This window comes from Lytechinus pictus, chromosome 9 (genome assembly GCF_037042905.1).
Source record: "Lytechinus pictus isolate F3 Inbred chromosome 9, Lp3.0, whole genome shotgun sequence".
Classification (NCBI taxonomy): Eukaryota; Metazoa; Echinodermata; class Echinoidea; order Temnopleuroida; family Toxopneustidae; genus Lytechinus; species Lytechinus pictus.
The window spans coordinates 14,694,904-14,721,073 of NC_087253.1; the positions used below are offsets into that span (position 1 = coordinate 14,694,904).

The 26,170-nt window shown below is 34.6% G+C and overlaps 2 protein-coding genes across 2 annotated transcripts; one reads left to right on the forward strand and one right to left on the reverse strand.

The window, feature by feature from the left end:
• The first annotated feature begins 777 nt into the window (after positions 1–777).
• On the forward strand, positions 778–16,928 carry LOC129267681 (caldesmon-like). Its single transcript, XM_054905320.2, has 7 exons — positions 778–863; positions 4,211–4,330; positions 7,765–7,822; positions 11,102–11,124; positions 11,471–11,531; positions 12,488–12,583; positions 13,770–16,928. Exons 2-7 carry the CDS (start codon positions 4,251–4,253, stop codon positions 13,854–13,856), a joined length of 405 nt encoding a protein of 134 aa, XP_054761295.2. The 5' UTR covers positions 778–863; positions 4,211–4,250; the 3' UTR covers positions 13,857–16,928.
• Positions 16,929–20,845: 3,917 nt separating this feature from the next.
• Positions 20,846–25,327, reverse strand: LOC129267680 (uncharacterized). The gene is made up of 2 exons (XM_064104765.1): positions 25,259–25,327; positions 20,846–24,002 (listed from the first exon to the last, which is right to left on the reverse strand). Exon 2 carries the CDS (start codon positions 22,932–22,934, stop codon positions 21,972–21,974), a length of 963 nt encoding a protein of 320 aa, XP_063960835.1. The 5' UTR covers positions 22,935–24,002; positions 25,259–25,327; the 3' UTR covers positions 20,846–21,971.
• Between the last annotated feature and the right edge of the window lie 843 nt (positions 25,328–26,170).

Consider the following 26,170-nt stretch of genomic DNA (forward strand, 5'->3'; position numbering starts at 1 on the left):
AGGAAGTTAAATACATACTACATAACATCCCCTTTCTTTGGAAAATGAGGCTCCTCTCCTCATTTGGGAAAAAAAATTGTATACAAATAGATTACAAAAGTTCATTTTGAAAATTGAGTGAAACCAGAATAGTGTATCTCGATTGTCCACTGTACTTTCACTCTCTCTCTCACACTTACTATTTATACTAAGAGGATTAAACTTATTCTACATCTTAACTAATTTCAACTTAAACTAAAGATATAACTAACACATCGAATACTGGTACATTCACACAACTAAAAAAAAACAAAATATATTGAAATAAAGTAACACACAAGTAAATTAATCAACTGATCAACCAATAATGATACTATATACAATAACTCGTGCAGACTTATGCACCTTGAAGCAAATATTATTAAATCAATGTTCATTAATTACATAGTACAAATTCCTTCAAATTAAACGAAGAATACGGATTAATTTCACTCTAACTATAGCACTAAATTAGTTCAAGCAATAACAGTAATAACAAGAAAAAATATGTATGCTATATAAATCTTAGCATCTGATCAACATGATAATTAGCGGAAAGTTAACAGGTGCGCTCTAGAAATGACAGTTTCTCTAGGAAGGCCTAATATGTACTTCAAATGAAGCAATCAACATAGAACTCAATTATTACTATCACTCCTATCCTGTTGGAGAATATCTTTCCATATTCATTCACCCCCCCCCCTCCTCTGCCCCACGGACCGTACGCACGCGTCTTGCTTATTCGATCAATAAACAATCTGTGCTGTATCGATCGTCAAATCTTAGAAGACGGATTCTGAGACCTTATTTACTAATTTAGACCTAACTTTAGTCGGAGACGAAAAGTGAGTGTAGTTTTACTTTAATTTACATTTGCATGAATTGTTATTACATGTTTGAGTGTATAAGAGTGCGTGAAAGAGGTTAAAGTGTAAAGTTTATGATTTGGAGATGTAAATAACGTTTTATTCGACTTTTGAGAAACACCTGTGTCTGTGAGTGTGAGCAGGATCTTTCCCTTGCAGTTGCAGGGCCGTGAGATCCGGCGAAGCGTCTATTGATGCTCCGCTGGCGCTCGGGCCAGGGGCAAGTGATTTTGTAACTGCTCTGACATTGACAAATAATTTGTATTCACATGTAGTTCCAGGGGGGGAGGGGCAGTCAAATATATTGCTGTACACATGCTTGACCAAAAAACACGTTTAATAAAGGGGTGTTTTTTCAGTTTTGGACGCGGGCTGAGCGTGCACTCGTTAATAAAAATAATATTATACAAAAGGGTATCGGTATCAAGAACCCAAAAAAGGGGTGGTTTTGAAAGACTGGTCAATGGTCAATCGCGGGGTCAAACATATTTAGGTTATGTTTTTTTTTCCAAAGCTTTTTTTTAAGACTAGCGAAACATGTTTAGGGTATGTTTTTTCCCCAAGCTTTTCCTCGTTTCTGAAAAGTGTTCGGGTTCTTCCCGATTGTGGTATTATTTTTAACCCTAACTGCATTGGGGGCATGCAATACCCATGAGTATAGTTTTTGTCTCACCTGCATAGCAGAGTGAGACTATAGGCGCCGCATTTCCGACGGCGGCGGCGACGGCGGCGGCGGCGTCAACACCAAATCTTAACCTGAGGTTAAGTTTTTGAAATGACAGCATAACTTAGAAAGTATATGGACCTAGTTCATGAAACTTGGCCATAAGGTTAATCAAGTATTACTGAACATTCTGCCTGAGTTTCATGTCACATGACCAAGGTCAAAGGTCATTTAGGGTCAATGAACTTAGACCATGTTGGGGGAATCAACATCAAAATCTTAACCTAAGGTTAAGTTTTTGAAATGTCATCATAACTTAGAAAATATATGGACCTAGTTCATGAAACTTATACATAAGGTTAATCAAGTATCAATGAACATCCTGCTTGAGTTTCACATCACATGACCAAGGTCAAAGGTCATTTAGGGTCAATGAACTTTGGCCGAATTGGGGGTATCTGTTGAATTACCATCATAACTTTGAAAGTTTATGGATCTGATTCATGAAACTTGGACATAATAGTAATCAAGTATTACTGAACATCCTGTGCAAGTTTCAGGTCACATGATCAAGGTCAAAGGTCATTTAGGGTCAATGAACTTTGGCCAAATTGGGGTATTTGTTGAATTACAGCCATAAATTTGAAAGTGTGTTGGTCTAGTTCATAAAACTTGGACATAATAGTAATCAAGTATCACTGAACATCCTGTGCAAGTTTCAGGTCACATGATCAAGGTCAAAGGTCATGTTAAGGTCAAAGAACTTTGGCCACGTTGGGGGTATTTGTTGAATTGCCATCATAGGGTCATTCCATCTGGATTCACCCAGTGGTTGCACCCGACCGTCTCAGAATTTGTTGTAATTTGGTACACATAAAATTCACCATGGCCCACGTACAAAACAAAAAAATAAGTCCAATTGGTCCGTCGGTTCTCGCGCTACGGCCCGCCCTTTTCTCCTTGTTTTGACAAAAATGGGCGTGACCTTCAACTTTCAATGGCCACTGCGTCGTAATGTGTTGACCAATTTTCATGAAACAGGTACCATTTATTAGGAAATTCAGAGAGGAATCCAAAACATGCATCAAATAATGTATTGGAGCGATTTATAAGGTCATGACCTTTGACCTTTACTTTGACCTTGAGTTTGACCCCCGGACAAATAAATTTTTAACTTGATTTTCGTGTATGTTAATTATTTGTATGATATTGACAAAATATGTTAAAACCAATGATGATATTTTATGTCTTCACCTTTTAAAACTCTTCCAAAGATACCATGAAATTTCACTCTAGTCCCACATACTAATATTCATGTTAGTAAAAGTGTTTACCAGTTACATGATTTCCTCCAATCTTAAGTTACAGTATGCATGCACATGAAAAGAAATTAAGCTCATCAGTTCACAAATGAAACATTAAACATTTATGCTCATGAATAGGTATCTGTTTAGGCATTTTGATGTTCAGCAATATATATCATATATATATATATATATTCTTGTTAGTAAAGTGTTTACTTTTATCATCAAATTGTTGAGTATATGCCTATTTACTAACAAGAATATATATATATATATGTATATATATGACATATATTGCTGAACATCAAATTGCCTAAACAGATACCTATTCATGAGCATAAATGTTTAATGTTTCATTTGTGAACTGATGAGCTTAATTTCTTTTCATAATCACATATTAAATTTTAGTAGGAAGGTGTAAAAATAAATAAAATCACCACCATTTACGTGATTTTTATCTTAAAAGATGGATTTCCTAGGGAAATCCATCTTTGTTTTGGTCAGTCTCTTATGCGTCTATGGGAAGAGTGTCAAGACTCCATGATGAAGAAGTATATGTCAAAATATAAAAAAAAACACCATCATGGAGTCCTCAAGACTAGGGTCACGCATGTGTACAGCAATACATTTGACTTGCCCCCCGGGTATATAGTGGTAACTGGACATTTGCATACCTGAAGAGGGCGGTGATTTTTACAGGCACAGTCCGGCTACATCTGCACATAATGCAAATAAACATGTAAAATGAAATGAAATGTTTGGATAATAATAGTCTAGTTAGATTTAATCTACATGTAGATCTAGACCTATTTTCAAATCTACCCAAGTCTAACATTTCTACTTGAACTTAGAGGAACATTAAATTAGAGAAACTTGAAGCATATTGATTTAGTTTACTGTTGTTGATTCTAAAGGATTGATTTTGTCACTTAATTGATGGGGTTTTGCCAAACAATGAAGAAATAGAAAGGTAGGAAAAGAATGAGAAGGAGAAAGAGAAGGAGGAGAAGAAGAAGAAGAAGAAGGAGGAGGAGGAAGAAGAGGAGGAGGAGGAGAAGAAGAAGGAGGAGAAGGAGGGGAGGAGGAGGAGAAGAAGAAGAAGGAGGAGAAGGAGAAGAAGAAGAAGGAGAAGGAGAAGAAGAAGAAGAAGAGGAGGAGGAGAAGAAGAGGATGAAGGTGGAAGAGGAGAAGAAACTTTATTATCATTATATTTGTTATTAAATCATTGTTTCAGTTGTTATAATTACTATAGATGTATCTAATGTATTAGTCTATATTTCTAGATTTATTTTTATGTTGATGATGAAAATGATTCCCATTTATAATTGCCATTGGTTTTTTAAATTTTTTCTCAACAGTTTTGTTAAGCTATCTGTTCACTCATCACTGAGATCAATCATGAGTTTCCAGGAGGAATGGGAGAGGAAGAAAGAGGAAAGGCAACGGAAGCGTACCGAGATGGATGGAGGACTTACAAAGTAAGTGGAAATCTTTAATAACAATCTCATTAAATGTCAATTTGAATTGTTTAATTTTTAATCCATTGAGCCTTACTATTTGCAGAAATAACCTAAGCAAGTGTCTACAGTAAGAAAATTGTGTTCAATCGGTTTATGTCAAAAATTAGGCTTAGACAAAATCCAGATTCCCTTGAATCTCTTCTCAAATTCATAGAAGGAAGATTGGCAAGACACTTCTTGATATACATGTACCACCCCATCTATCGGGGGGTGGGGGGGGGGGGGGGGCTGTGTTGAATTTTATACAGCAGCTTTTGGATTGTCTCCCCAACTGTCAAAAGATTTGATGCAATACTCCTGCTATACTGTAGTAAAAGGTCAGATTTGAATTTTGAATATTTATAGGGAGAAATTGAGCAGACAGCACTACTTTTTCAATCTTTTTTTTAATTCTCATTTCTGACAATAAAACATCTTTTCTTTGAAAAAATGTGTCCTTACAAAAGTTACAATATTAATGTGCATGGAAGACTTACAGAAAGGGCATTTTATTTATGAAGATATGTTCCTAATTTTAAGTATTCTTTACACTCTTATTTAATTTAATTGTAATACATTTATGGAAAATTTGTTTGAATTAATGCCCCCTTTGGATGAGAAGGCGATATACATACATGTACATGTAAGTACTTTGCTCATAGAGATGTAGTAACATAGCCTACTCTCCCCAACCCCAACCCCTATCTTTCTTTCAGTCCAAGTTTAGTCTTAAAAAGAATGACAAAAACAATTATATGAAGTATAGGAGCAAATTTTACTGTCAAAATGAGTACTGGTATTGTATAAAAATATAGATACTTCAAAATGATTCACACTCCCTATATCTTCATCTGAATTCAAGGACAACACTCTGAAATCACTTTTGGGAGAAATACATGAATTCTCTCCTTCAGAAATGTGGTTCCAGTATTGTGCGCATGCTCATGAATAAGTTTCAGGGCAAAAAAAAATTGCATGATAAAGTCCAGTGTTATACATGTATAATGTTGATATCTCTTCATGTACATGTACTGTATGGTGTATGAATTCTTGTCCGGACTGTTTAATTCTCATTCTTTGATTTTAATGAAAAAAAAAATTGTAGATCTATGTTTAAAAAGTTCAGTTCCAACTACATGTACATGTAATCCCCTGCACGATATTGCTTGTTTACAATGTGGTGCTGTTTGTACACTCTCCTATGCTTTTTAATGTCACCATGCAAGCCGAATGGATTGGAATGGGGAAGGAATGTGTTTGCTTAGAAGCAAATCACTCCAGTGTAATTGTGAGTTTGTTTACAGATGGGTTTATTGTCACAATAAGCAAAGGTGTGTGAATGGGAGATTTTATGGCGTGGAATGAATTAAAAGGTGATTTAAAAGCTTGTGTCCTTGTTAACTCATAGGCCCTTATTCTGAAGTCTGGTTTAACTTAGACAACATATCTGGTCTATGTGCTAAAATTATAGAAAGCCATAAATGTCAAAAAAAAAATTACATTGTATTTTTTTTAAAGGACAAGTCCACCCCAACAAAAAGTTGATTTGAATAAAAAGATAAAAATCCTACAAGTATAACACTGAAAATTTCATTAAAATCGGATGTAAAATAAGAAAGTTATGACATTTTGAACTTTCCCTTAGTTTCACAAAACAGTTGAATGCACATCCACTCACTATTTCTTTTGTATTTTATTATATGAAATATTCTAATTTTTTCCTCATTGCCAAGTGAATGAATGATTAATTCTTCCCTGAACTTGTGGAATTAGCTTTGTTTACTACTACATGTACATGTATATGGTTCAGTCAAGTTGGTCCTTACTGTCAAATCTGTATTGTATAATTCAAACCATAAAAAACAAAAGAAATAGTGAGTGAGGGACATCATCGTCTGTCTCATTTGCATGTCACTGAGTTAATAGTGGATATCACTGTTTTGTGCAAAATAAGCGAAACTTTAAAATGTCAACTTATTTTACATCTGATTTTGATGAAATTTTCAGCATTATGCTAGTTTGGTTTTTCTCTTTTTATTCAAATCAACATTTTTCTTGGGTGGACTTGACCTTTAATGATAGCTGCTCTTTTTAAACAACTGTCTTATTAATCTTCCCAGGCAGTTAAAGATGATTTGGGAGTCAAAAGAGCTTATACATTGAATCCCTACTGTGAGATTTATGTCTCACTTGGCTTTCCATAGTTAAACCACAACTTTAAACCAGAGTTAAATTAAAGGTAAATTCCAGTTCTGGTAATGAAAATAATAAAATGACTTTTTACAGAATCTAATATAATGACCACCCAAGTGTCTGTTTGTATGAATAAAAAATATGTGCCAAAGGATTCTGGAAGAAATTGTGTAATTGCTGAGAAATAAGCAAAATAAGCGCGGATTCGGTCACTTCCGTCGGGTCTTTATTCCAGCAATAATGATACACTGTCCCACGTGTGCCTATCTGTGTTGGCGATCTTCAGTGTGATCGTATTTCAACTTAGATTTTATGATTTCACAAAGTTCAGTTTATGTAACTGTATCAGATCTAGATCCACGATGATATAGTCATACTTAACCTTGGTTTTACAGACTTTCTCACGAAATCAGTGTTTTACTGCAACTACTGTAATTTAGCTTTAAACCCGACTTAAGAGTCAGACTACGGACCATAGAGTTATGTACAGTGTCCTATTGGAGACACTTATGCAGTTATACTAGTGTTCAATCAGGCATGAAATCTTCATAACAAGAAGAGGAAAATTTTCTAAAAAGTTTGATACAATTTATTTCCAATTGATGTAATGTGTGGTACCCTTCCTGAATTAAAAAGAGCTGTTTATTTAAGTTTTGTAAGCAGCAAATCACAATTTTGCAATATCATTACACAACACACATGGAACAAAATCACTATTGATGCAATTTCCTTTAGCTGTTATTTTTTTAAATGTGAATATTTTGTTGTTTCATTGAACCAATTTTTATTCATTTTTTTTTTGCAAAATGAAAAAAAAAACGAATATGAATCTGAAATTTGATTATTTTCAAGCTGTGCTTCTTGCAGGCCTTATGTACATAGTATATCATATTCAAATCATATGCAAATTTATGTACTTTATGAATTGTAAATCCCTACATATACATGTACTGTATGTAGCATGATTACTATAGATCATGATAATGTCATTCTTTTATGTAATATCTTATAGAAAATTAAATAAAGATTCATTTAAATTTGGAGCTGAATACAGAGGCTTAAGCCTGCATTCAGAAGCATCCATTTAAGTATCCATATTAGTAACATGTATTTCTTAAAAACTATAAATTCCTCTTTGTACATATACATGTCTATGTATTAATTTTTCATTGTAGAAATTTGTAAAATCAACACATTTCTCCTCTTTTTATTTTTGTCAGTGGCTCAGTTTCCCCATCAACCAAGACTTCTCATGTGATAGTCCCAAGTGTTCAGCTGGTATGTAAAAAATATTTTAAAATCTTTTTATCCCTTGTTCTTTTTCTGCTTTCTTCTTTTTCATTTTCCTGGGGCCGAACGCAGAAAGAGATGCAATCAAACTCAACTCTGAAAATTACACCCTGTCTTACAAAGAGTTACGATTGATCTTATCAACCTCATCTGTATGGAAATCCATCAGTGTCATAATTTTTTTTACAGGAATTTTGCACAATGTCTTAGTTGTAAACAAAGAGCAGCACACTGAATTTTCAAGGAAACAATGAATGTATGAATATACATCAGATCTACAAAATGTTTTGAACAGACATGGATTTTAGAAGTTGACATTGCTTGCTTTCCATACATAGTTATGATTAATCGGATCAATTGCAACTCTTCGTAAGACGGAATCTTCAAAAGCGGTTTTATGACATTTGCTCCAGCGACGATTGCTCCGATGGAAAGTATGCACGTTATAAAGCTACATGTAAACATAAAACCTAACCTCCAAAACCAAATAAACCCTAATCCTCAGCTTTTTACATTATTCTGAACCAAAAACTGTATTGCAATTCTAACTCTAACCCTCTGCCCTCTGAGATATTAAGACCGGAGAAAATGTTGTGTCACCTCAAAAGTGTGCATTCTGGACTTACATGTACGCTTGATTTTATTGAGTTGTGTTTAAACACAACTCTTTCTGCAACAGTCCCCTGATTTTTGTACTCTTTCACTTTTTTTTTCCTTTATAACTCTCCTTAAAGGTCAAGTCCACTTCAGAAAAATGTTGATTTGAATCAATAGAGAAAAATCAGACAAGCATAGTGGTGACAATTTCATAAAAATTGGATGTAAATTATTAAGTTATGACATTTTAAAGTTTCGCTTATTTTTCACAAAATAGTCATTTGCACAATTTAGTCACATGCAATCAATGATGTCACTCACTATTTCTTTTGTTTTTCATTGTTTAAATTATACAATATTTCCATTTTTACAGAGTTGACAATAAGGACCGACTCGACTGAACCAAAAAAATGTTAAACAATGATAATTCCCCATGTTCAGGGAGAAATAAAACTTTGTTTCACAGGATAATGAGGAGAAAATTCAAATATTTCATATAATAAAATACAAAAGAAATAGTAAGTGATGACTTCATCAGTTCCCTCATTTGCATACTGACCGGGATGTGCATATAACTGTTTTGTCAAATCAGGCGAAACTTCATAACTTTCTTATTTTACCACCGATTTTGATGAAATTTTCAGTGTTATGCTCATTGGATTTTTCTCTTTTTTTTCAAATCAACTTTTTGTTGGGGTGGACTTGTCCTTTAAATTCTCCTACTCTTGCAGGACTACATGTATATGTACATGTATGTTTACTATACAGGGAACTTTAATACAAAGTGTGGTGATTGCATGATTTTGCAATTGATTTTCATGACTGATTGTACGTATACATGTACAGATAGTGGTCAATGCATTAATTAAAAAAATGGTAGGATCATTGAGCACTATTGAATCTTTGTTCCTCGACCCAGTGTTCATTTTTCCTTTCTTCTTATTTTCAATAATCTGTCTCCTCCCTGGATCCCATATCCTCTCTGTTTCTCCTTTTTGTTCCTTCTGTGAAAAATCATCCCTCCCAATTCTCTTTCTGTCACTTCCACTTCTTCTTCTTCTGCTTCTTCTTCTTCTCCTCCTCCTTCTCCTTCTTCTTCTTCTTCTTCTTCTCTGTTGTCTTCTTTTCATCATATTCATCTCATCCTTGTTCTCTTTCTCCTTCCCATTTCCCCTTCTTCTTGTCTTCATCTACTTCTTGTCCTTCAACTTCTTCTTTTTCTCCTCTTCTCTCTGTTCTTCTTCCTCTTCTCCATCATCTTCTCCATTCCCTTTTCCTTTTCTCTTGTTCTCTCACCTTCTGTCATTCCATTACCAAACATCTGTGTAAAATCAGACTAGTGTCTCTCACTTGTAGTTGTACTGATATTTTTTTCCATGGAGAATTGTGCCTGATTCTGGAATGCTTGAAATGTTAACCTTCCTATTATAAACCATACAGATTCAATTATTTCCAATGGGGTATGTTTCACAGTAGGTCAGGATTAAGGTCAGTCTGCAAGCCAGACAGGTTTGACTTTCAGTTTGACACTTACAACTCCCCTTTCTCTCCTCTTAAAGCCAACCCTTTGGCCCATATTCTGAAGTCAGGTTTAACTTTATAGACCACAGTCTAACTCTGTGCTAAAATTATGGGGAGCCAAAAGTTCAAAAATTCTGTTTATATTGTATATTTCTTATGTTTACTATTGTTTGTTTCATTTGCTTCTATAGATAATGAAGAAAAATACTTCAGTTATCATTCCCAAACAATTATGAGCAATTTGGGTGTCATATGAGTTACTATATTGAATGTGTACCGTAAAGAGGGATTTGTGCTCCAATTGGCTCTCCATAGTTAAACCACAACTTTAACCAGGGTTTAATTTAAACCCAAGTTCAGAATACGGGCCCTTGAGTTTTTTTTTTTTTTTTGGGGGGGGGGGGGCACTCAACTATATTGTTGTTCACACACACCCACACTCAAAATGTTATATGGGGATTTTCTTTTGGATTAAATGTGACATCTGCATGGTACATGTATGTTCAGGGTGTAAAAACAAAACAAGAAAACACGAGGGAAAACGGGTCTTTTCAAAGACATTTTATAAAAGAAGGGTCATGTTTGATGGGTGTCACGCCATTTGCTCCTATGACATTTGCTATGGTCTTGATATCTCAGAGGGCATAGGGTAAGAGTTAAAAAGAATTTTTAGGTTCAGAATAATGTAAAGATAAACATTATTTAGTTTGGGAGGTTAGGTTTTATGATTGGCTTTAACATGCAGATTTTCCTATCGGAGGTATCATGTTATAATCAGAGTACCCCCCCTCCTAGGGTTGAAGGATGTACAGGTATTGGAAACCTGTGGTCGTTCATGCGTACAGCGATGTAGTTGATTACTCCCCCTTCTTTGAACCTGAATCAATTTAAAGACGAAAAGAAAGATAATTTTTTTTTTACATTTCTCTGAATCATAATCATTTATACATGTATGTCATCATTAGATATTAAAGTAAATGAGCAAAAAAGGATCTCACTGATTTTTTTTTAAATGTGATAAATCATTAAAATATTACATGATTTATGTGTGCACTCCTTGTTAAGTATTTTGAAGAAAAAATTTATAAATTACATTTGCATATTTTTATTTGTCTATTGTTTGATTTACTGTTTTCTCTCTTATTGCAGAAACAGACTCCCAAGTCACCCACGTAAGTTTTATCAACTCGATTTCTACCAAGAAATTATTCACAGTCAATATATTATACAAAACAATATATCTGTATTTTATATATTTTCAAGTAATATTCAAAATTGTGGTAGCTATTTGTTAATATGCATGAAGGTAGACAATAGTAAAAAAAAATTACTTCACAAACTGTACACTGTGTGGTCAAAGATTCAGATTTACTTTAAAATTTGTATTGCATAATTTTTTTATTGAAGTGAGACAGTTTATTTACACCATTTATGTGAGTTTTATCTTGTGTGTATTTTGTATTTGACCAGCTTAAAAGCAAATTATAAATTGTATGTTTTTATTGTTGTTTTTAACAGGGCAATGAAGAATAATAATCTTGGAGAAAAACCACTCAATGAAGCTGAAAAGAAGGCAGAGGTAAATATTAGAGGCAGAGAACAAAAAGGAAGAAAGAAGAATTGAACTTATTAGAAAATGAGGAGGAAAAGGTTATATTAGGAGAAAAATAGGGAGAGGAAAGAAAGAGAGTGTGTTAGAGGGGGATGAAGATGATAGTGGAATGATATGAGGAGAAATAAATCTATAGACAAAGAGAAAGAGGAAAAGAAGAACAAAAAAAAGATTCAATTCAAGATCCAATTTAATGATCATAAATGATGACTCCACCCTTACAAAAAGTTGATTTGAATAAAAAGAGAAAAATTCTACAAGCATAACACTGTAAATTTCATCAAAATTGGATGTAAAATAAGAAAAATTTATATTGAATTTTCGCTTTTATTTTTTTTACAAAACAGATTATATATGTAAATCTCAGTGATATGCAAATTATGAGAGAGTCAATGATGTTACTCACTCCCTATTTCTTATGTTTTTTTTATTGTTTTAAATATGAAATATTTAAACTTGTTCCTGATTGTCATGTGGAACAAGGTTTTATTCCTCCCTGAAAATGTTTTGTTGTTCAATCAAAAAGGTCCATATTGTCAAATCTGTAATAATTGAAATATTGTATAATTCCAACAATAAAAAATTAAAAAAAATAGTGAGTGAGGGACATCATCGATTCTCTCACTTGCATATCATTGAGTTGTTCATATATCTGTTTTGTGAAATGTAAAGAAAATTTGAAAATGTCAGAACTTTCTTCTGTTACATCCGATTTTGATGAAATTCTTAGTGTTATGCTCTATTCATATTTGATTTTTCTCTATTGATTCAAATCAACTTTTTTCTGGGGTTGACTTAACCCTTAAAGTAATATTCGAGAGTGTGTTTGTATTTTATGTGAAGCATTTAAAACCCAATGACCAATTTACTGGCATATTTGCCATTTTGTTACTTATGATATTTTGAAAATGTTTATTGGACAGGAGTTGCGTCAAAAGAGGGAGCAGGAGCGTATCGAGGCTGAGCAACGCGCAAAGGAGGAAATAAAGACTTCTATATCGCTGGACCTAGATAAGAAGGTTTGTTTTCTTGCTAGAATTATCATGTTGGTGTATAGGTATGGAAACTACTGTCAGTATACATAAAAATTGTAAATAATTCTGCCCTTGCTAATTTCTTCTGTACAGAAAATATTTAAATGCATTTCTATTGTGTATTTCTAATAGGGGCGGGGGGGGGGGATGTTTCATGATTTTACTGAAATTTTCAAATCCTTGATGGGCTTAGGCACTGACCTCTAACTGTTACTATGGTAACTGTAGGAGAATGTCGACTTGTCATTGCTGACAACTTTTATGAAATGGTCCCCAGATCTGGGGCCCGTTTCATAAAGGACTTGCAACTGTTGTAATTTTGCCATTATGGCAACTACCAGGGAAACCTTGATTCTGATTGGCTGCTGAGCCCTGTTACCATGGTAGTTACCATTGTGGCAAAGTTACAAGAGTTACAGTTCCTTTTATATGAAACGGGCCCTGAGGCAGGAAAGACCCAACCCCATAAAGATACCAGATTAATGCAGGCATTCATAGTAAAGTGAAGTAAAAAAGTTAATTTTGCTGTAATTATCTACTCATTATAAATAGATTTGTTTATAAATCTACATACCTCGTTATTGTCTTTGTTTTGAAATACCAAATGAAACATCAATGATATTGATAGTGGTTTAGGGTCTGCTTTGCTAAATCTTAGTATTTTTTTTATATAATTTATATAAATGTAACAATGTTGAAATCATTCCATGTATTGCTAGTTTATTCAAATTTTACAATAATTAATAAATATTTACATGCTATTTTACAAATGTCTTACAGTATTTTAACTTTGATTTGATTATGCTTGGTTTTATTTTTATGCTATATCATTAATTTATATTTTTTAGCTAGTTTGCATTCTGACAATTACTTTGTTTTATACTATGTTGATATGTCTTACATTGTAAAGTGCATAGATGAAAATTCATATTTTATTGTTCGAAATAGACATGAAATGAAATACTCTGAAAATTTGCTTTGCCCAATTGATCGTGGGCCCGGCAGCCACTGTGCAGCGCCAGATCGACGAGGCTCTATCCCTTTAAACGCCAACAGGGTAGCAGCAACTCCCATCTTTTAACGTCTTTTGGTCTGACGCGGGTTTGAACCCCCGACCTCCCGTTTGATCAAAAAGCTGATTGTTATTGTTATGTTTTCTTTATGTTGACAGGAGGAGATACGTCGAGCTCGTGAAGAACGTGAGCGACAGGAAATGCTAGAGGCAGAAGAGAGGAAGGCTCGGGCTGAGGTAATATAATATTCCTATAGTGTATGGTGGCTTTGCTTGTGATTACAGATTTACAGTGTGTGTCAAAAAAAGAATACACAGAGATGGGATTGTGCTTTCGAGGCTAGTGTTTTTTTATACAGGGTGTATGTAAAAGGAAAATTATTTTTATTATTTTTTATTCGGCAAATAATACAAATATACATTTCAGTATAAACAATACAAAATCAGAAATATCAACCATTGGAACGCCAGGGACAGTAAAGTTTAACTGAATTTCTGTGGCATAAAGCCTCCTGTCCCAATTCCAATGATTGATTTACAATATATATCATCAACTTAACAATAATAAAGTACTCGTAATATAAAGGGGTGAAAATCAAAATTTCTATGAGAAATATATTGAATTGGTGAAAATTGTACACTTTAAAGTAGATCACTAGTTCAAGAATGTAGCCGATGGGATTGCACCGTATGTTCATGCAATAATCCTACATAGCCTTCTAGCCGTGCATTTTTGGGTGCAGGACTGTGCATTTAGAATGCAGCACTGCCAATTGGATGCGTCATGTTACCCCGAGCATGTGAAAACTTAAATGCCACTTGAAACACGGTGTCCTTCAACCAGATGGCCATGGCAAGGATTTTGATGTGCTTAGGAGCGCGTGGTGGATACATTTGATTTGGGATAAGGCATCTTGGTATTCACAATGTAATTAATGCAAAATAACTTGACAAAGTGCCTCAAGCTTGTCATACATTGGAAATACCCTCAAGTGCACTACATTGCTACTAACACACACCTGTGCATTATTTGTTTGATATTATATTGGATGGCTCAGAATGGGATACAAAAAATATTCCTTGAGTTAGGGAATATTGCATGAACCGTAGATGAGTGCAATACACATGTAAGCCGTTAATTAGTGGAATATTTTTTGTATCCTACATGTATGAAAAAAGACATCCAGTATCTTTAATTATCATTATTCATTAGACCGTGTACATATGGAAAAGTTTTGCACGTATTAATTAAGCCGAAAAAGAAATTGCATTTTTATTACACTGTCAAAATATCTGTAGATGATATATTAGTCTTTTGACTGATACTTTGATTATTAATTATATCTTGATAGAGTTTCTAGCAGCATGCCTCATTGATATTAAAAAGAAATAGTGCAAAGTAGTAGTTAAAGATTGATTGAATAGTGCTTAAAGTTGTTTCACTTCTACTTTACTGAAAATAGGAAAACCATCAATGTATGCCTGAACAATACAAATAATTCTTCCCAAAGCCTTTGTATGGAACTCATTACCAATAGAAATATGTGTGGGAAAGTTTTCATTGGTATATGTTTTTAATTCTTAATTACAGCACAATCTTTTCATGTTACAGATTTTTCACGATTTTTTTTTTTTTTGGGGGGGGACAGAATAATTCACCTGTCTTGTATTTGAATATGGGTTATTAAAAATATGTCTTGCAGTAAAAAAAAAATTCCTGAAATGACCATGTTTTTTATAAAATGTCAAATATTTCAATATATATGTACATAAATACAAAAAAATATGATTGCAATTATATTCACAAGGACATTACACAAAAATCACAGACAATACAATAACTATCATAAAATGCATCAGGTGAAACTACTAATTTTCATGATAAACTTTTGAAAATCAAGATAGTACAAAGGGTTGTAAAAAAATATTAAAATCTACAAAATAACCATATACATGGAAAACCATTTAAGTTCCTAATTATTTTACTTACTTTTCTTATGGAGAACATATGTACATGTTTACAAGATTTGTAATAATACTGTTTCTGAATCTGTTTTTCTTTCATTCAAATTCTTTGTATTTGTTTGTATTTATATACATCAGAATAATTATTCTTTAAGGTGGTATAAACAAGCAGTATGATTTTTCTCTAATGAAATTGAAAAATCTTGAGAGGAAGTTTTCTCTTCAAAATGAAAGAAATGGTAACCCCTGAGCTCTCTATCATATTGAATTCAGATAATTTTATCTGTCTGATACTGATAGTCATGCATGTCATATAGAGAGGTATACAGTATTCCAAGACTGGTCTTACATAGCCAATATAAACATTAACTAGATCACAATTTGAATTAACATATGCTTTTGATGTAGCATGAACAATTTACATTGAATTTAGTGATACCGTTATATCTGTCACTAGAGCATTCCATTATCTGAGGTATGCATTTAATTTCAGTGTGAGCAAAGTCTTCCTCTGCTCTTGCACTATCCAAACGCATGTAACAAGAAAACTTGCGTTGACAAACATATGGTATGCTATGGAACGAACGTTTCCTGGTCAGTCAATTAAATTGTTGATGATACCAAAGTTTAGTAACCCTCATGTTGGATTCATGTTCATTTATTTGTAAAGTATCTACTCTCTCTTGACCATTTCATTACTCAGGTTTTGAGCTCTTATCTTTCTTAAATTTTTATACAGCATGAATGTAAGAATGACCATGATACAGTTAATTGCGCCAAGAAGCTCAACTAATATCAGGGACGGTGTAGAAAACATCTTTTTGTTTACTCTCACGTCTGGTATTCGTGGTTGATTTTTGGACAGGTGGGGGAGTAGTGTTCCAGTCTGTCATATCTGTAATTGCTTCATTCTTGACCGGATCCCATCCACAATCCACACATTGTGATATGGTCTTTGATCAAAGGTGGAAGAACAACATTGTACGAAATGAATAGTCGTTCTTGCCAGTATGACCTGACGCAAGGCCCCACCACTTTCGACCGGTCTGTCTAAATGGGGAAGCCTTACACTATCCTGGTAACACTGAATGTGGCCGGCTATATTTCCTTTGGGAGCAGTGCAATTGAGCTAGTAGATAGTATCATAGTCCTTTAATACTGAATAGTACTGATACCTTGATAAAGTTTCTAATAGCATGCTCCATTGAAATGAATGTTAAAAAAAAATAGATAATGATTGAATTCATATTAGTTGTTTCACTTCCACTGTACTTAAAATAGGGAAATCATCAGTGTATGCTGGAACAACACAAATAATCATTCTTCTTATTAAAGGACCTTGTATAAAACTCATTACCGATACAAATACATGTGGGAAAGTCTCTATTTGTACATGCATTCAATTCTTAATTATTTTTTGATAATTCAAATATGGTTTGAATGTCAAATATTACAATATACATGTACAAAGAACAAAATACAATTGTATTCACAAGGATATTGCACAAAAGCCACTGACAATAAAATAAATATCATAAAATGCATTGGTGATACTACTGATATTCATGATCATGATTAACTTTTGAGAATCAACATATACAGTACATAGTGTTGTAAAAATATATTATAATTGACAAAATAAGCATATTAAACCATTAAAAGTTCCTAATTGTTTTACTTACTTTTTACGGAGAACATATGATTTGTAATAACACTGTGTCTGGATCTGTTTTTCTTCCAATCAAATTCTTTGTATAAATTTGTTTGCATTTCATACATGAGAATAATTATTTCTTTAAGGTATATACAAGAAGTATTATTTTTCTCAAATGAAATTGCAAAATCTTGAGTGAGTTTTCATTTTAAAATGGAAGAAATGGTATTCCCTGAGCTTGAATTCAGATAATTTTATCTGTCTGATAGCCAGGCATATCATATATTAAGAGGTACATGTACACAGTATTCCAAGACTGGTTGTACATTGCCAATATAAACATTTACTAGATCACAATTTGAATTAACATATGCTTTTGATGTAGCATGAACAATTTTTATTACATTTATTTTAGATATATCTGTCACATGAGCATTCCATTATCTGAGGTATATGCATTTAATTTCAGTGTGAGCAAAGACTTCCTCTGCTCTTGCACTATTCAAATGCAAAACAGGAAAATTTGCTTAATTAAGAAACAGAGAGTATGCTGTATATGGTACGTTGTGTTACTCTCTTCACTAAGTTAGCGTGGATGTGTCTCCCAAGTCCCAACGAAATTTTGCTGACCCAACTAGATACATAATGATGTGATTGGGGGAAGTATTGTGGGGGTTGGCTTGAAGTGACCAAGTTACATGTATGACCATTGTATTTTGCCGATTCTAAATATCTTCTTTTTATTTTCACCATTGGTGTTATGACCTGGATGGGGTTGGGAGGTTTGGGGAGGAAGACCTGTGGGTTATGGCTATTAAGTTAGCCTTTTCCATACCCAGGCAGCCTCTCCAACTCTCATCCAGGTCTTATTTTCTATATCATGTACAAGTTTGATTGATACTGTCTCTGATCTGTTTGTACTCTTATTTTTTTGAATGCCAAATAAAATAATAATAATAATAATTCAGATTCAGATGGTCACCATTCGGTCAACAAAATTGTGAATTTGGAAAATACTGAGTTTCTACTCTTCCTTGACTATTTCTTTACTCATGGTCTATGCATTTATGTTAAGAGTAATTACGTTGGAAATGTGGAAGTGATAACAGATTACAAATCTGAATTTGTCCTTTGGCTCAAAGTAACCTTCCCATTTCATGAATTTATTTTGGGTATAGTATACATTCCTTGTGAAGGCTCACCTTTCCATCATAATGATGTTTTTGATCATATTGCAGAAGATTTAGTAGATTACAGAGTTAAGTATAATATTCCTGTTATTTTGTTGGGGGATTTTAATGCAAGGACAGGAACTAGGAGTGATTTCATTGAACCTGAGGATCTTGTGTCTGTAGAGGGTGGTGTAGAACTGACGTCGCTGATGTCGTTGAGTTCTAAATATGATCTATCTGCAGCTGGAATAGTTACAGAGCGTTGTAGTAAGGACCATTGTGTAAACAATAATGGTCTGAATTTATTAGAACTGTGTAAAAATCTGGATGTTAAAATCGTTAATGGGAGATTTGGAGATGATCAGGGCCTAGGGGAGTTTACCTGTCAAATAGCTAAAGGCTCAAGTGTTATTGATTATATGCTCGTTTTGCCTTCTTTGTTGTCTAAAATCACAGATTTTCATATTTATTCATTAGATAAGTGTATGTCAGATGCACATGGTGCTGTCTCAATTCAAATGTGTTTTGATAATAGTACTACTGGTCAGTCTGTACAATCTTCAATAGTGGTTGGCACTCATGTAAAAGAAAACTGTAACTCTGACAAACGTATGTATGTACCTATGAAAACACAATAGAAAATGGAACACGAAGTTGAGTATAATAATGCTTTTAGTCTTGAAGATTTGAAACTTTTAAATGATAAACTAGATTCAATTGATATTCAAGATGTTTCTCAGGGTGCTGTTGACAGTATTGTACAGAAGTTGAATGATTTGTTAATAGAACCAGCAAGAAAAGTAGGCATTTGTAAATTGGTCAATATGAATCGTAAACGTAATGTAAGCAACACTTGTGGTAAGACTAGGGATAAACCATGGTTCGATCATACATGCAAGAGTCAGAGAAAAGAATATTTTAGGGATAAACGCAGATTAGATAAATTGAAAACTGAGGAAGCTAAGGCTGAAATTAAAACAAAGGCCAAGTCCTATAAATGTTTTATCAGGAACAAATGTAGAAAATATAATAAGAAGTTACATTCATCTTTGCGGGATCTCAAGAAGTCTAATTCGAAAGAATATTGGAATATTCCGAATAAAGAGTGTAAAACGATTGAAAAGGGTAGCAAAATTTCCTTAGATAACTTCGTGGAGCACTTTTGTAAGTTGAGTATGAAGACAAACACATCGGAAATTGGTGAAGGGCACTCTTTTGATCCTACTAAGATAAGTCATTCTCTAAATGAAGACATAAATAGAGATTTTGAATATGATGAAGTCTCAAAAATCATCAAAAGCTTACGAAACAACAAAGCAAGTGGAATTGATAATGTTATAAATGAGTTTTTGAAAAATTGTCCTAATTTTATGGTAACTATGTTGGTTAAGATCTTTAATATTGTTTTATGTTCTGCTGTCGTACCGACTGCCTGGTGTCTGGGTATGATTAAACCCTTGTACAAGAACAAAGGTTCAGTGGATGATCCTGATAATTATAGAGGTATCACTTTGTTGAGTTGTGTAGGTAAATTGTTCACTGCTTGTATTAACTCTAGGCTTTCCAATTATTTGGAATGTGCAGGAATTTTAGGCGATGAGCAGGCAGGGTTTAGAGAAAGTCATAGTACCCTTGATCACATATTTACATTACATGGTTTGATCGATTTGTATCTACACGATGCGAAGAGAATTTACTGTGCCTTTATTGACTACAGAAAAGCCTTTGACCTTGTTGACAGATCTAGTCTCTGGTCGAAGTTGATTTCATGTGGTATCAATGGGAAGATTATTAGTGTTGTTTATAATATGTTTGAAAATGCTAAATCATGCATAAAGTATGGATATAACATTTCTGATTTCTTTACCTGTAATATCGGAGTGCGTCAGGGTGAAAATTTATCTCCTTTGCTCTTTGCAGTTTTTCTTAATGATTTTGAATATTTTGTTAGTCGGTATTATAAAGGCTTAAATATGTGCTCTTCTCTAATAAGGGACTACCTGAGCAATGATGATGTGGAAGTTTTCTTACGACTATATGTTTTATTATATGCTGACGATACAATAATATTGGCTGAGTCGGCTCAAGAACTTCAGTCTGCTCTGTCGGCTGTTCATCAATATTGTGAGCAGTGGAAACTTTCTGTTAATACAAGCAAGACTAAAGTTGTGATTTTCTCACGTGGAAAGGTTCGTAAATATCCAGAGTTTTTGTTTGGGGATACTGCTCTTGACGTCGTAGAGGATTATATTTATTTAGGTACCACTTTTAATTACAATGGCTTCAAGAAAGCTATGAAAAAGCAAGTTAATCAGGCTAGGAGAGCAATGTTTAATCTTAAAAGTAAGGCCAAGGTGTTGAGTTTGCCTTTGGACATTCAATGTGAATTGTTTGATCAGCTGGTGGTACCAATTTTGTTATATGGTAGTGAAATTTGGGGGTTTGGTGATGTAGATTGTATTGAAATGTTTCATAAGAAGTTTATAAAAAGCCTCCTTGGACTTAGTCGAGGGTCTGCGAATTGTATGGCATATGGCGAATTGGGAAGAGTCAGTCTGCTTTATATTATTGAAAAGCGTATGATAAATTTTTGGGCAAGGATTCGTCAAAGTGTAAATGGAAAATCTAAATTGTCAAGTATGATTTATAGGCTTTTGCGTCAACTTCATGATAGGGACCTTTATAAGTCACCATGGATAGTAAAAGTGAAAAACATTTTGGATAGATGTGGGATGTCTAACCTGTGGAGTGTTGAGAATATAGTCTTGGACGTTAAGTGGGTTAAGTCAACTGTGAGTCTCAGATTGGATGATATTGCTAAACAGGAATTGAATACTGAAATTAATAGAAACCGTTTGTGCATGAATTATAGGATATTCAAACAAGATTTTGGGTTTGAGAACTATTTAGTGAAATTAGATTTTGCAGATAGGATTGAACTCTGTAAATATCGTTGTGGAAATCATAGATTGCCAATTGCTAATGGTCGTTACCTGCCTAATCAAGGTTTGCAAACTTGTACTCTATGTGACTCGCATGAGCCAGGAGACGAGATTCATTATGTGTTTAATTGTCCTGCTTTTGAAAGTTAAAGGAAAGCTTAAATTAGAGGGTATTATTTTGTCAGACCAAACGTGATTAAAATGCACAAGCTGTTTAATATGCGAAATACAAAAGACTTGAAAAATCTGTCAAGATTTTGTAAATTCATTATGTCAAAATTTTAATATCTTAAGTGTAGTTGCTGTCTTGGTTACTTTCTTGTATTAGGGCATGATTTCAGATTTTGCTGGATTGCACCTGCACATGCTCAGTGGGGTACTGGTCTCCAGATACTCTCTGGCATGTCGGGAGTGGGTGGGTTAATTTGTGCCCGTTTCTATTTCTATTACTGCTCTTGTATTGTACATATGTTTATTATCATCATGTTTGATTCTTGTTACCTTGGTATTTTTTTCTTATGCCTATTATTTCCATTGTTGTAAGTTGTTATATTTCTTCTATGCCCCCAGGAGGGGCCGTCAAAGAAATAAAATCATTGTCAAAATCATTGTCAATCATTGTCAATTGTCAATTGTCATTGTCACTCAGGTTTTGAGCTGTAATCTTTCTTAACCTCATACACAGGATGCAAGTAACAATGATCATAATAACTATGAATGAGCTCAGAAGCCCAATTACTTTAAATAGGGACCTCTTCAAAAGCATCATTTTGTTTTCTATCGCATCTGGTATCGAGTTTTGATTAGAAGAAGGAGCATTGCTTCCTCGGCCTGGAAGCAAGTTTGTTGCTGATTGTTGGACAGGTGAGGGGGTAGTGTTCCAGTGTGCCATGTCTGCAATAGCTTCATTCTTGACCGGATCCCATCCACCATCCGCACATTGTGATATGGTCTTGGTTTGATCAAAGGTGGAAGAACAACATCGTACGAAATGAATAGTCGTTCTTGCCAGTATGACCTGACGCAAGGCCCCACCACTTTCGACTGGTCTGTCTAACTGGGGAAGCCTCACACTATCCTGGTAACATTGAATTTGGCCGGCTATAGTTCCTTTGGGAGCAGTGCAGTGTAGCTTCATCCATACCCCATCTAGATGGCCACTGCTTGATCCGCACGATGCCTTACCAGGAGGGTAACCAACACGCAACCCAACCCTTGGGTAGTCAGGTAGCAGTCGACTCCTGTTGTATGCCGAAAGAATAAACGTTCCCTCGTCATCTCGTGATACAGGATTTATGGTCAAACGGACCAAACAGGTAGCGTCTGTGACACTATCCCCAAAATGTTGAAGGTCATATCGCAGAGGTATCGGGTTATCTTGTTTTGCTGAGTTGTAGAAGGGTAACTTGTATCCATGTCGCAAAGTAGTTGAGGTGCTGTCACATGGGTATGAAAAGTTGAGCGCTTCGGTCTCTCCTTCTCTAGCATGGAGGATTGTGCCAGTACTTGGGTTGTTAAACATGATACATGTCATGCTCAAGACAAATAAGAGTTGAGTAATTTTACCATGAGCTTTGCCAAACTCACACATATTCAAATTAATATTATTTACTCGAATTTAAAAAGAAGTAGGGAATCGCAGTAAGTGAGTGTTAAAAATTGTTCTTCCAATTAATCTTTTCAAAATACAGATTTGCAAGGAACGGGGATTTCAGTTTGGAAACTCAATTTACGAAGAAAAAATTTTAGAGAAGAGTCAACAAAAAGGGGGATTAAATGATCAAAAGATGAAAGTTTTTTGGATAAAATAAACTCACAGATCAGTGTCTTTTTGATGGTGAAACTAATTTATGTTCACCTCACTCTCTATACTAGACTCTTTCATATGCACCAATGGATTATGTCTTCAAAACTCAGTCTTAACAGAATTCAATAACAGCAACATAAATGTAAGCGTTAGAATTAAATTATTATCAAATAGGGAACAAAGATATTAACTAGAGGTAATTAATGTAGATTTCCACGGGTTATTTCCATGTATAATGTATGTTGAGTATTCTATTCTGGATCTGGATCCGGATGTATACCATGCAGGGCCCTCCTGGGCATAAACGCATGCTATTACATCAAGAATTCACAAGTATGCCAAAGCTGCTGTCTCTGTTTTTGAATCTTGATATATCAGTTGTGATGCTCAGTAGTCAAGTACAGGATAGATTCATAAATGCAGGAAATAAATGTTCATATTCACTGTACATATACACATGTACACTCCAAACAATTCTTTGTTGAAATTCTTGCACAACAGAATGTACTGCAAGATGACTATAATTTGATTGCTCAAAATGTTATTTTTTTAACATGTTTCACTTCACACACTGGAAATATCAAGAATTACATGTAGTCTGCCATGAAGTTTAAGAGCAAAAAAATGTCCTTACATGTATGCCTGAAGTTGCATTCTTAGAGGATTATTTTAAGAGTGAGACTTTCACTTTGATGAATCAAAGACGGAGCTTGAGAAGAAGGAGAAAAGAGTGGTTATTTCCTGTTTTGCGGTTGCAATTTTAGCTCGTACAGCAGTTGGATGTGTCTTCCATTAAAGTTCAAATTTCAAATTCATACTGATGTGTTTGTAGCTTGACCTAGTCCAGAGATTCTGAAGAGGAGAAAAATGATCATAATTATTTTTATGGTTTTTGCAACAATTGATTTACCGAGAGATATTCAAGTGATTTCTTGTTTCAGTTGATAGAAAAATATACTTTCTGCAAAGCTTATATCAACATATGAAATAGATATTTCTATAAAACTCTTGAAGAAAATTCTAAGCTTATTTCTAACATCACCTTTCAAAATAAAAAAAGTAGATTTACTTACATGTATGTTCTATTTGGAGCCTTAATGCTGGTCTATTATGAGAAAGAATGTACGTGTACCAAACTGTTCACTAGGCGGTGCTGCACCATCCCGAGTTTGCTCAATCTCGAGATTTTAGCCCGATCAGCCCTCTTCGCGATTAATCTCGAGATTCAAGAAACCCCGTCTGCACCATCCCACGAAGAGCGATTCCTGCTCGAGCGAGGCAACAAGCCCGATATTACGAGCATGCGCACTTTCGGATCTTGGAGTTTCAACGGCCCGCGCTTTTGAATAACTTCCCGCGATATGCAAGCAATGTACTTCTTTCACTAGCACTTTCGCCGAATTCAACCGGTGTTATGCAACAATCCTCTCAGCTCAGCGAGTGAAGAAGTGATGTATTCTTCGTTAAATATGATGGCAGAGTAGGAGGCAACGACACAGAGAGAGAGAAGGAGAGAAGGAGGAAAGAAATGCTATTTGCTCACATTTTGCGAAGGAATAAGACAACACTGCTGTCAGTTGTTATTGAATATGACCATCGTCGATGAGCGCCTCCCCCTTCGGTCTGGTGTCTCCCAAAATCCATTCACTGGTGGGACACCATCGTTGCTTATGAACGCTATTCGCATGTATAAAGTTGACTTTCGCACGTGTTTATGTTTTGACCAAGGCGGAAGTGGAACGCGAATTGCATTATGGACTGACGTCATGAATAAATTACCCCGAGTCCAATCTCGAGTGCGTCTGCACCGACGAATTAGCGGGATAATTCGTAAAATAGCGCGCTATTTTGCAAATAAACCCGAGTTGACTTGGGATTGCAATCTCGAGATTAATCCTACGAACTAGCGCGATAATTGCGTCTGCACCGCCAAGGCGCCAACTATCTCGAGATTTTTCAGATCGGGATAATTTGCCGGATCAGAAATAGCGCGCTAATTTGAAAACTCGGGATGGTGCAGACGGCCCTGAAGACACTTTTTGTACTGACACAAAGCTGGTTACACATTGTAAATGTGGTCATAAATTTCAATGTATGTGACAACTTACCAGTTTCACTTTTATAATTTTACACCAGCCCAAGCTTGAAAAATGTCAAATACATGTACAGTGCAGAGTGAAAGCCAAGTAATCATAAATCGTATAAACCTTTTCTTGTCGGCCCAGTCCGCTCTATGAATTCCTTCCTTTCAGGAATTTGCCTGCTGGTAGGATCCGGCAACAAATTTCTCGGATTACACTTTGGGTTATTCTCTTCATCTTGTGATAATGATATTATATTAAAGGGGTATTTCAGGCTGAAAAAATATGATTCAAACAGATAAAGTAAAGTCAGACATAGAAAAAGTGTACAACTGTTAGATAATGATTGCTGCAACTTATTTTGTTATAAGAGAGACATGCCATTCACATTAAAAAATATGGCATTAAACTATGCAATAATTATGATTTTATGTAATCAGTATTGTAGTCAAGGCTCAAACCTCCAAGGCCAAGGCTTCAATACTCAAGGCCAAGGCTTCAATACTAAAGGCCAAGGCCAAGGCATGGAAACCCAAGGCCAAGGCCAAGGCCTGAAAACCTCAAGGCCAAGGCATTTCAAATGATATGGAACAATGACCCAACAATACTTAGGCGGCAGACATGGTACATAGGGCAAACTGTACAAAAGGTGTCATATCGAATCCTATGGGACACTATAAACTGCGTGTGCTTTCCGCGCGTGTCTACCACTCTATGGAAATACCATAGGAAATTTCATGTTTTGTTAACAATTTTGTCATTCCTGAAAAAAGTTCCCACTTTTATCCTTAGTTTCAATGATATAATGCTGATGATATCATATTATTTCCATTAAATAATTGAAATTTTTGCAAAGATGTTAATTACATTCGCGTTTTGGGGTCAAAAACATCCCTTTCATATAAAGAATAGGATGAAACTCAACGTAAAATCCTACTT

What these genes read in the sequence shown, in the direction of transcription:
- LOC129267681 (XM_054905320.2), top strand. Translation starts at nt 4,251, where the DNA reads ATGAGTTTCCAGGAGGAATGGGAGAGGAAGAAAGAGGAAAGGCAACGG. An exon ending in CAGACTCCCAAGTCACCCAC is followed by an intron (nt 11,125 to 11,470) that starts GTAAGTTTTATC and finishes TGTTTTTAACAG; the next exon opens with GGCAATGAAGAATAATAATC. An exon ending in AAGCTGAAAAGAAGGCAGAG is followed by an intron (nt 11,532 to 12,487) that starts GTAAATATTAGA and finishes TTTATTGGACAG; the next exon opens with GAGTTGCGTCAAAAGAGGGA.
- LOC129267680 (XM_064104765.1), bottom strand. Translation starts at nt 22,934, where the DNA reads ATGTGTGAGTTTGGCAAAGCTCATGGTAAAATTACTCAACTCTTATTT.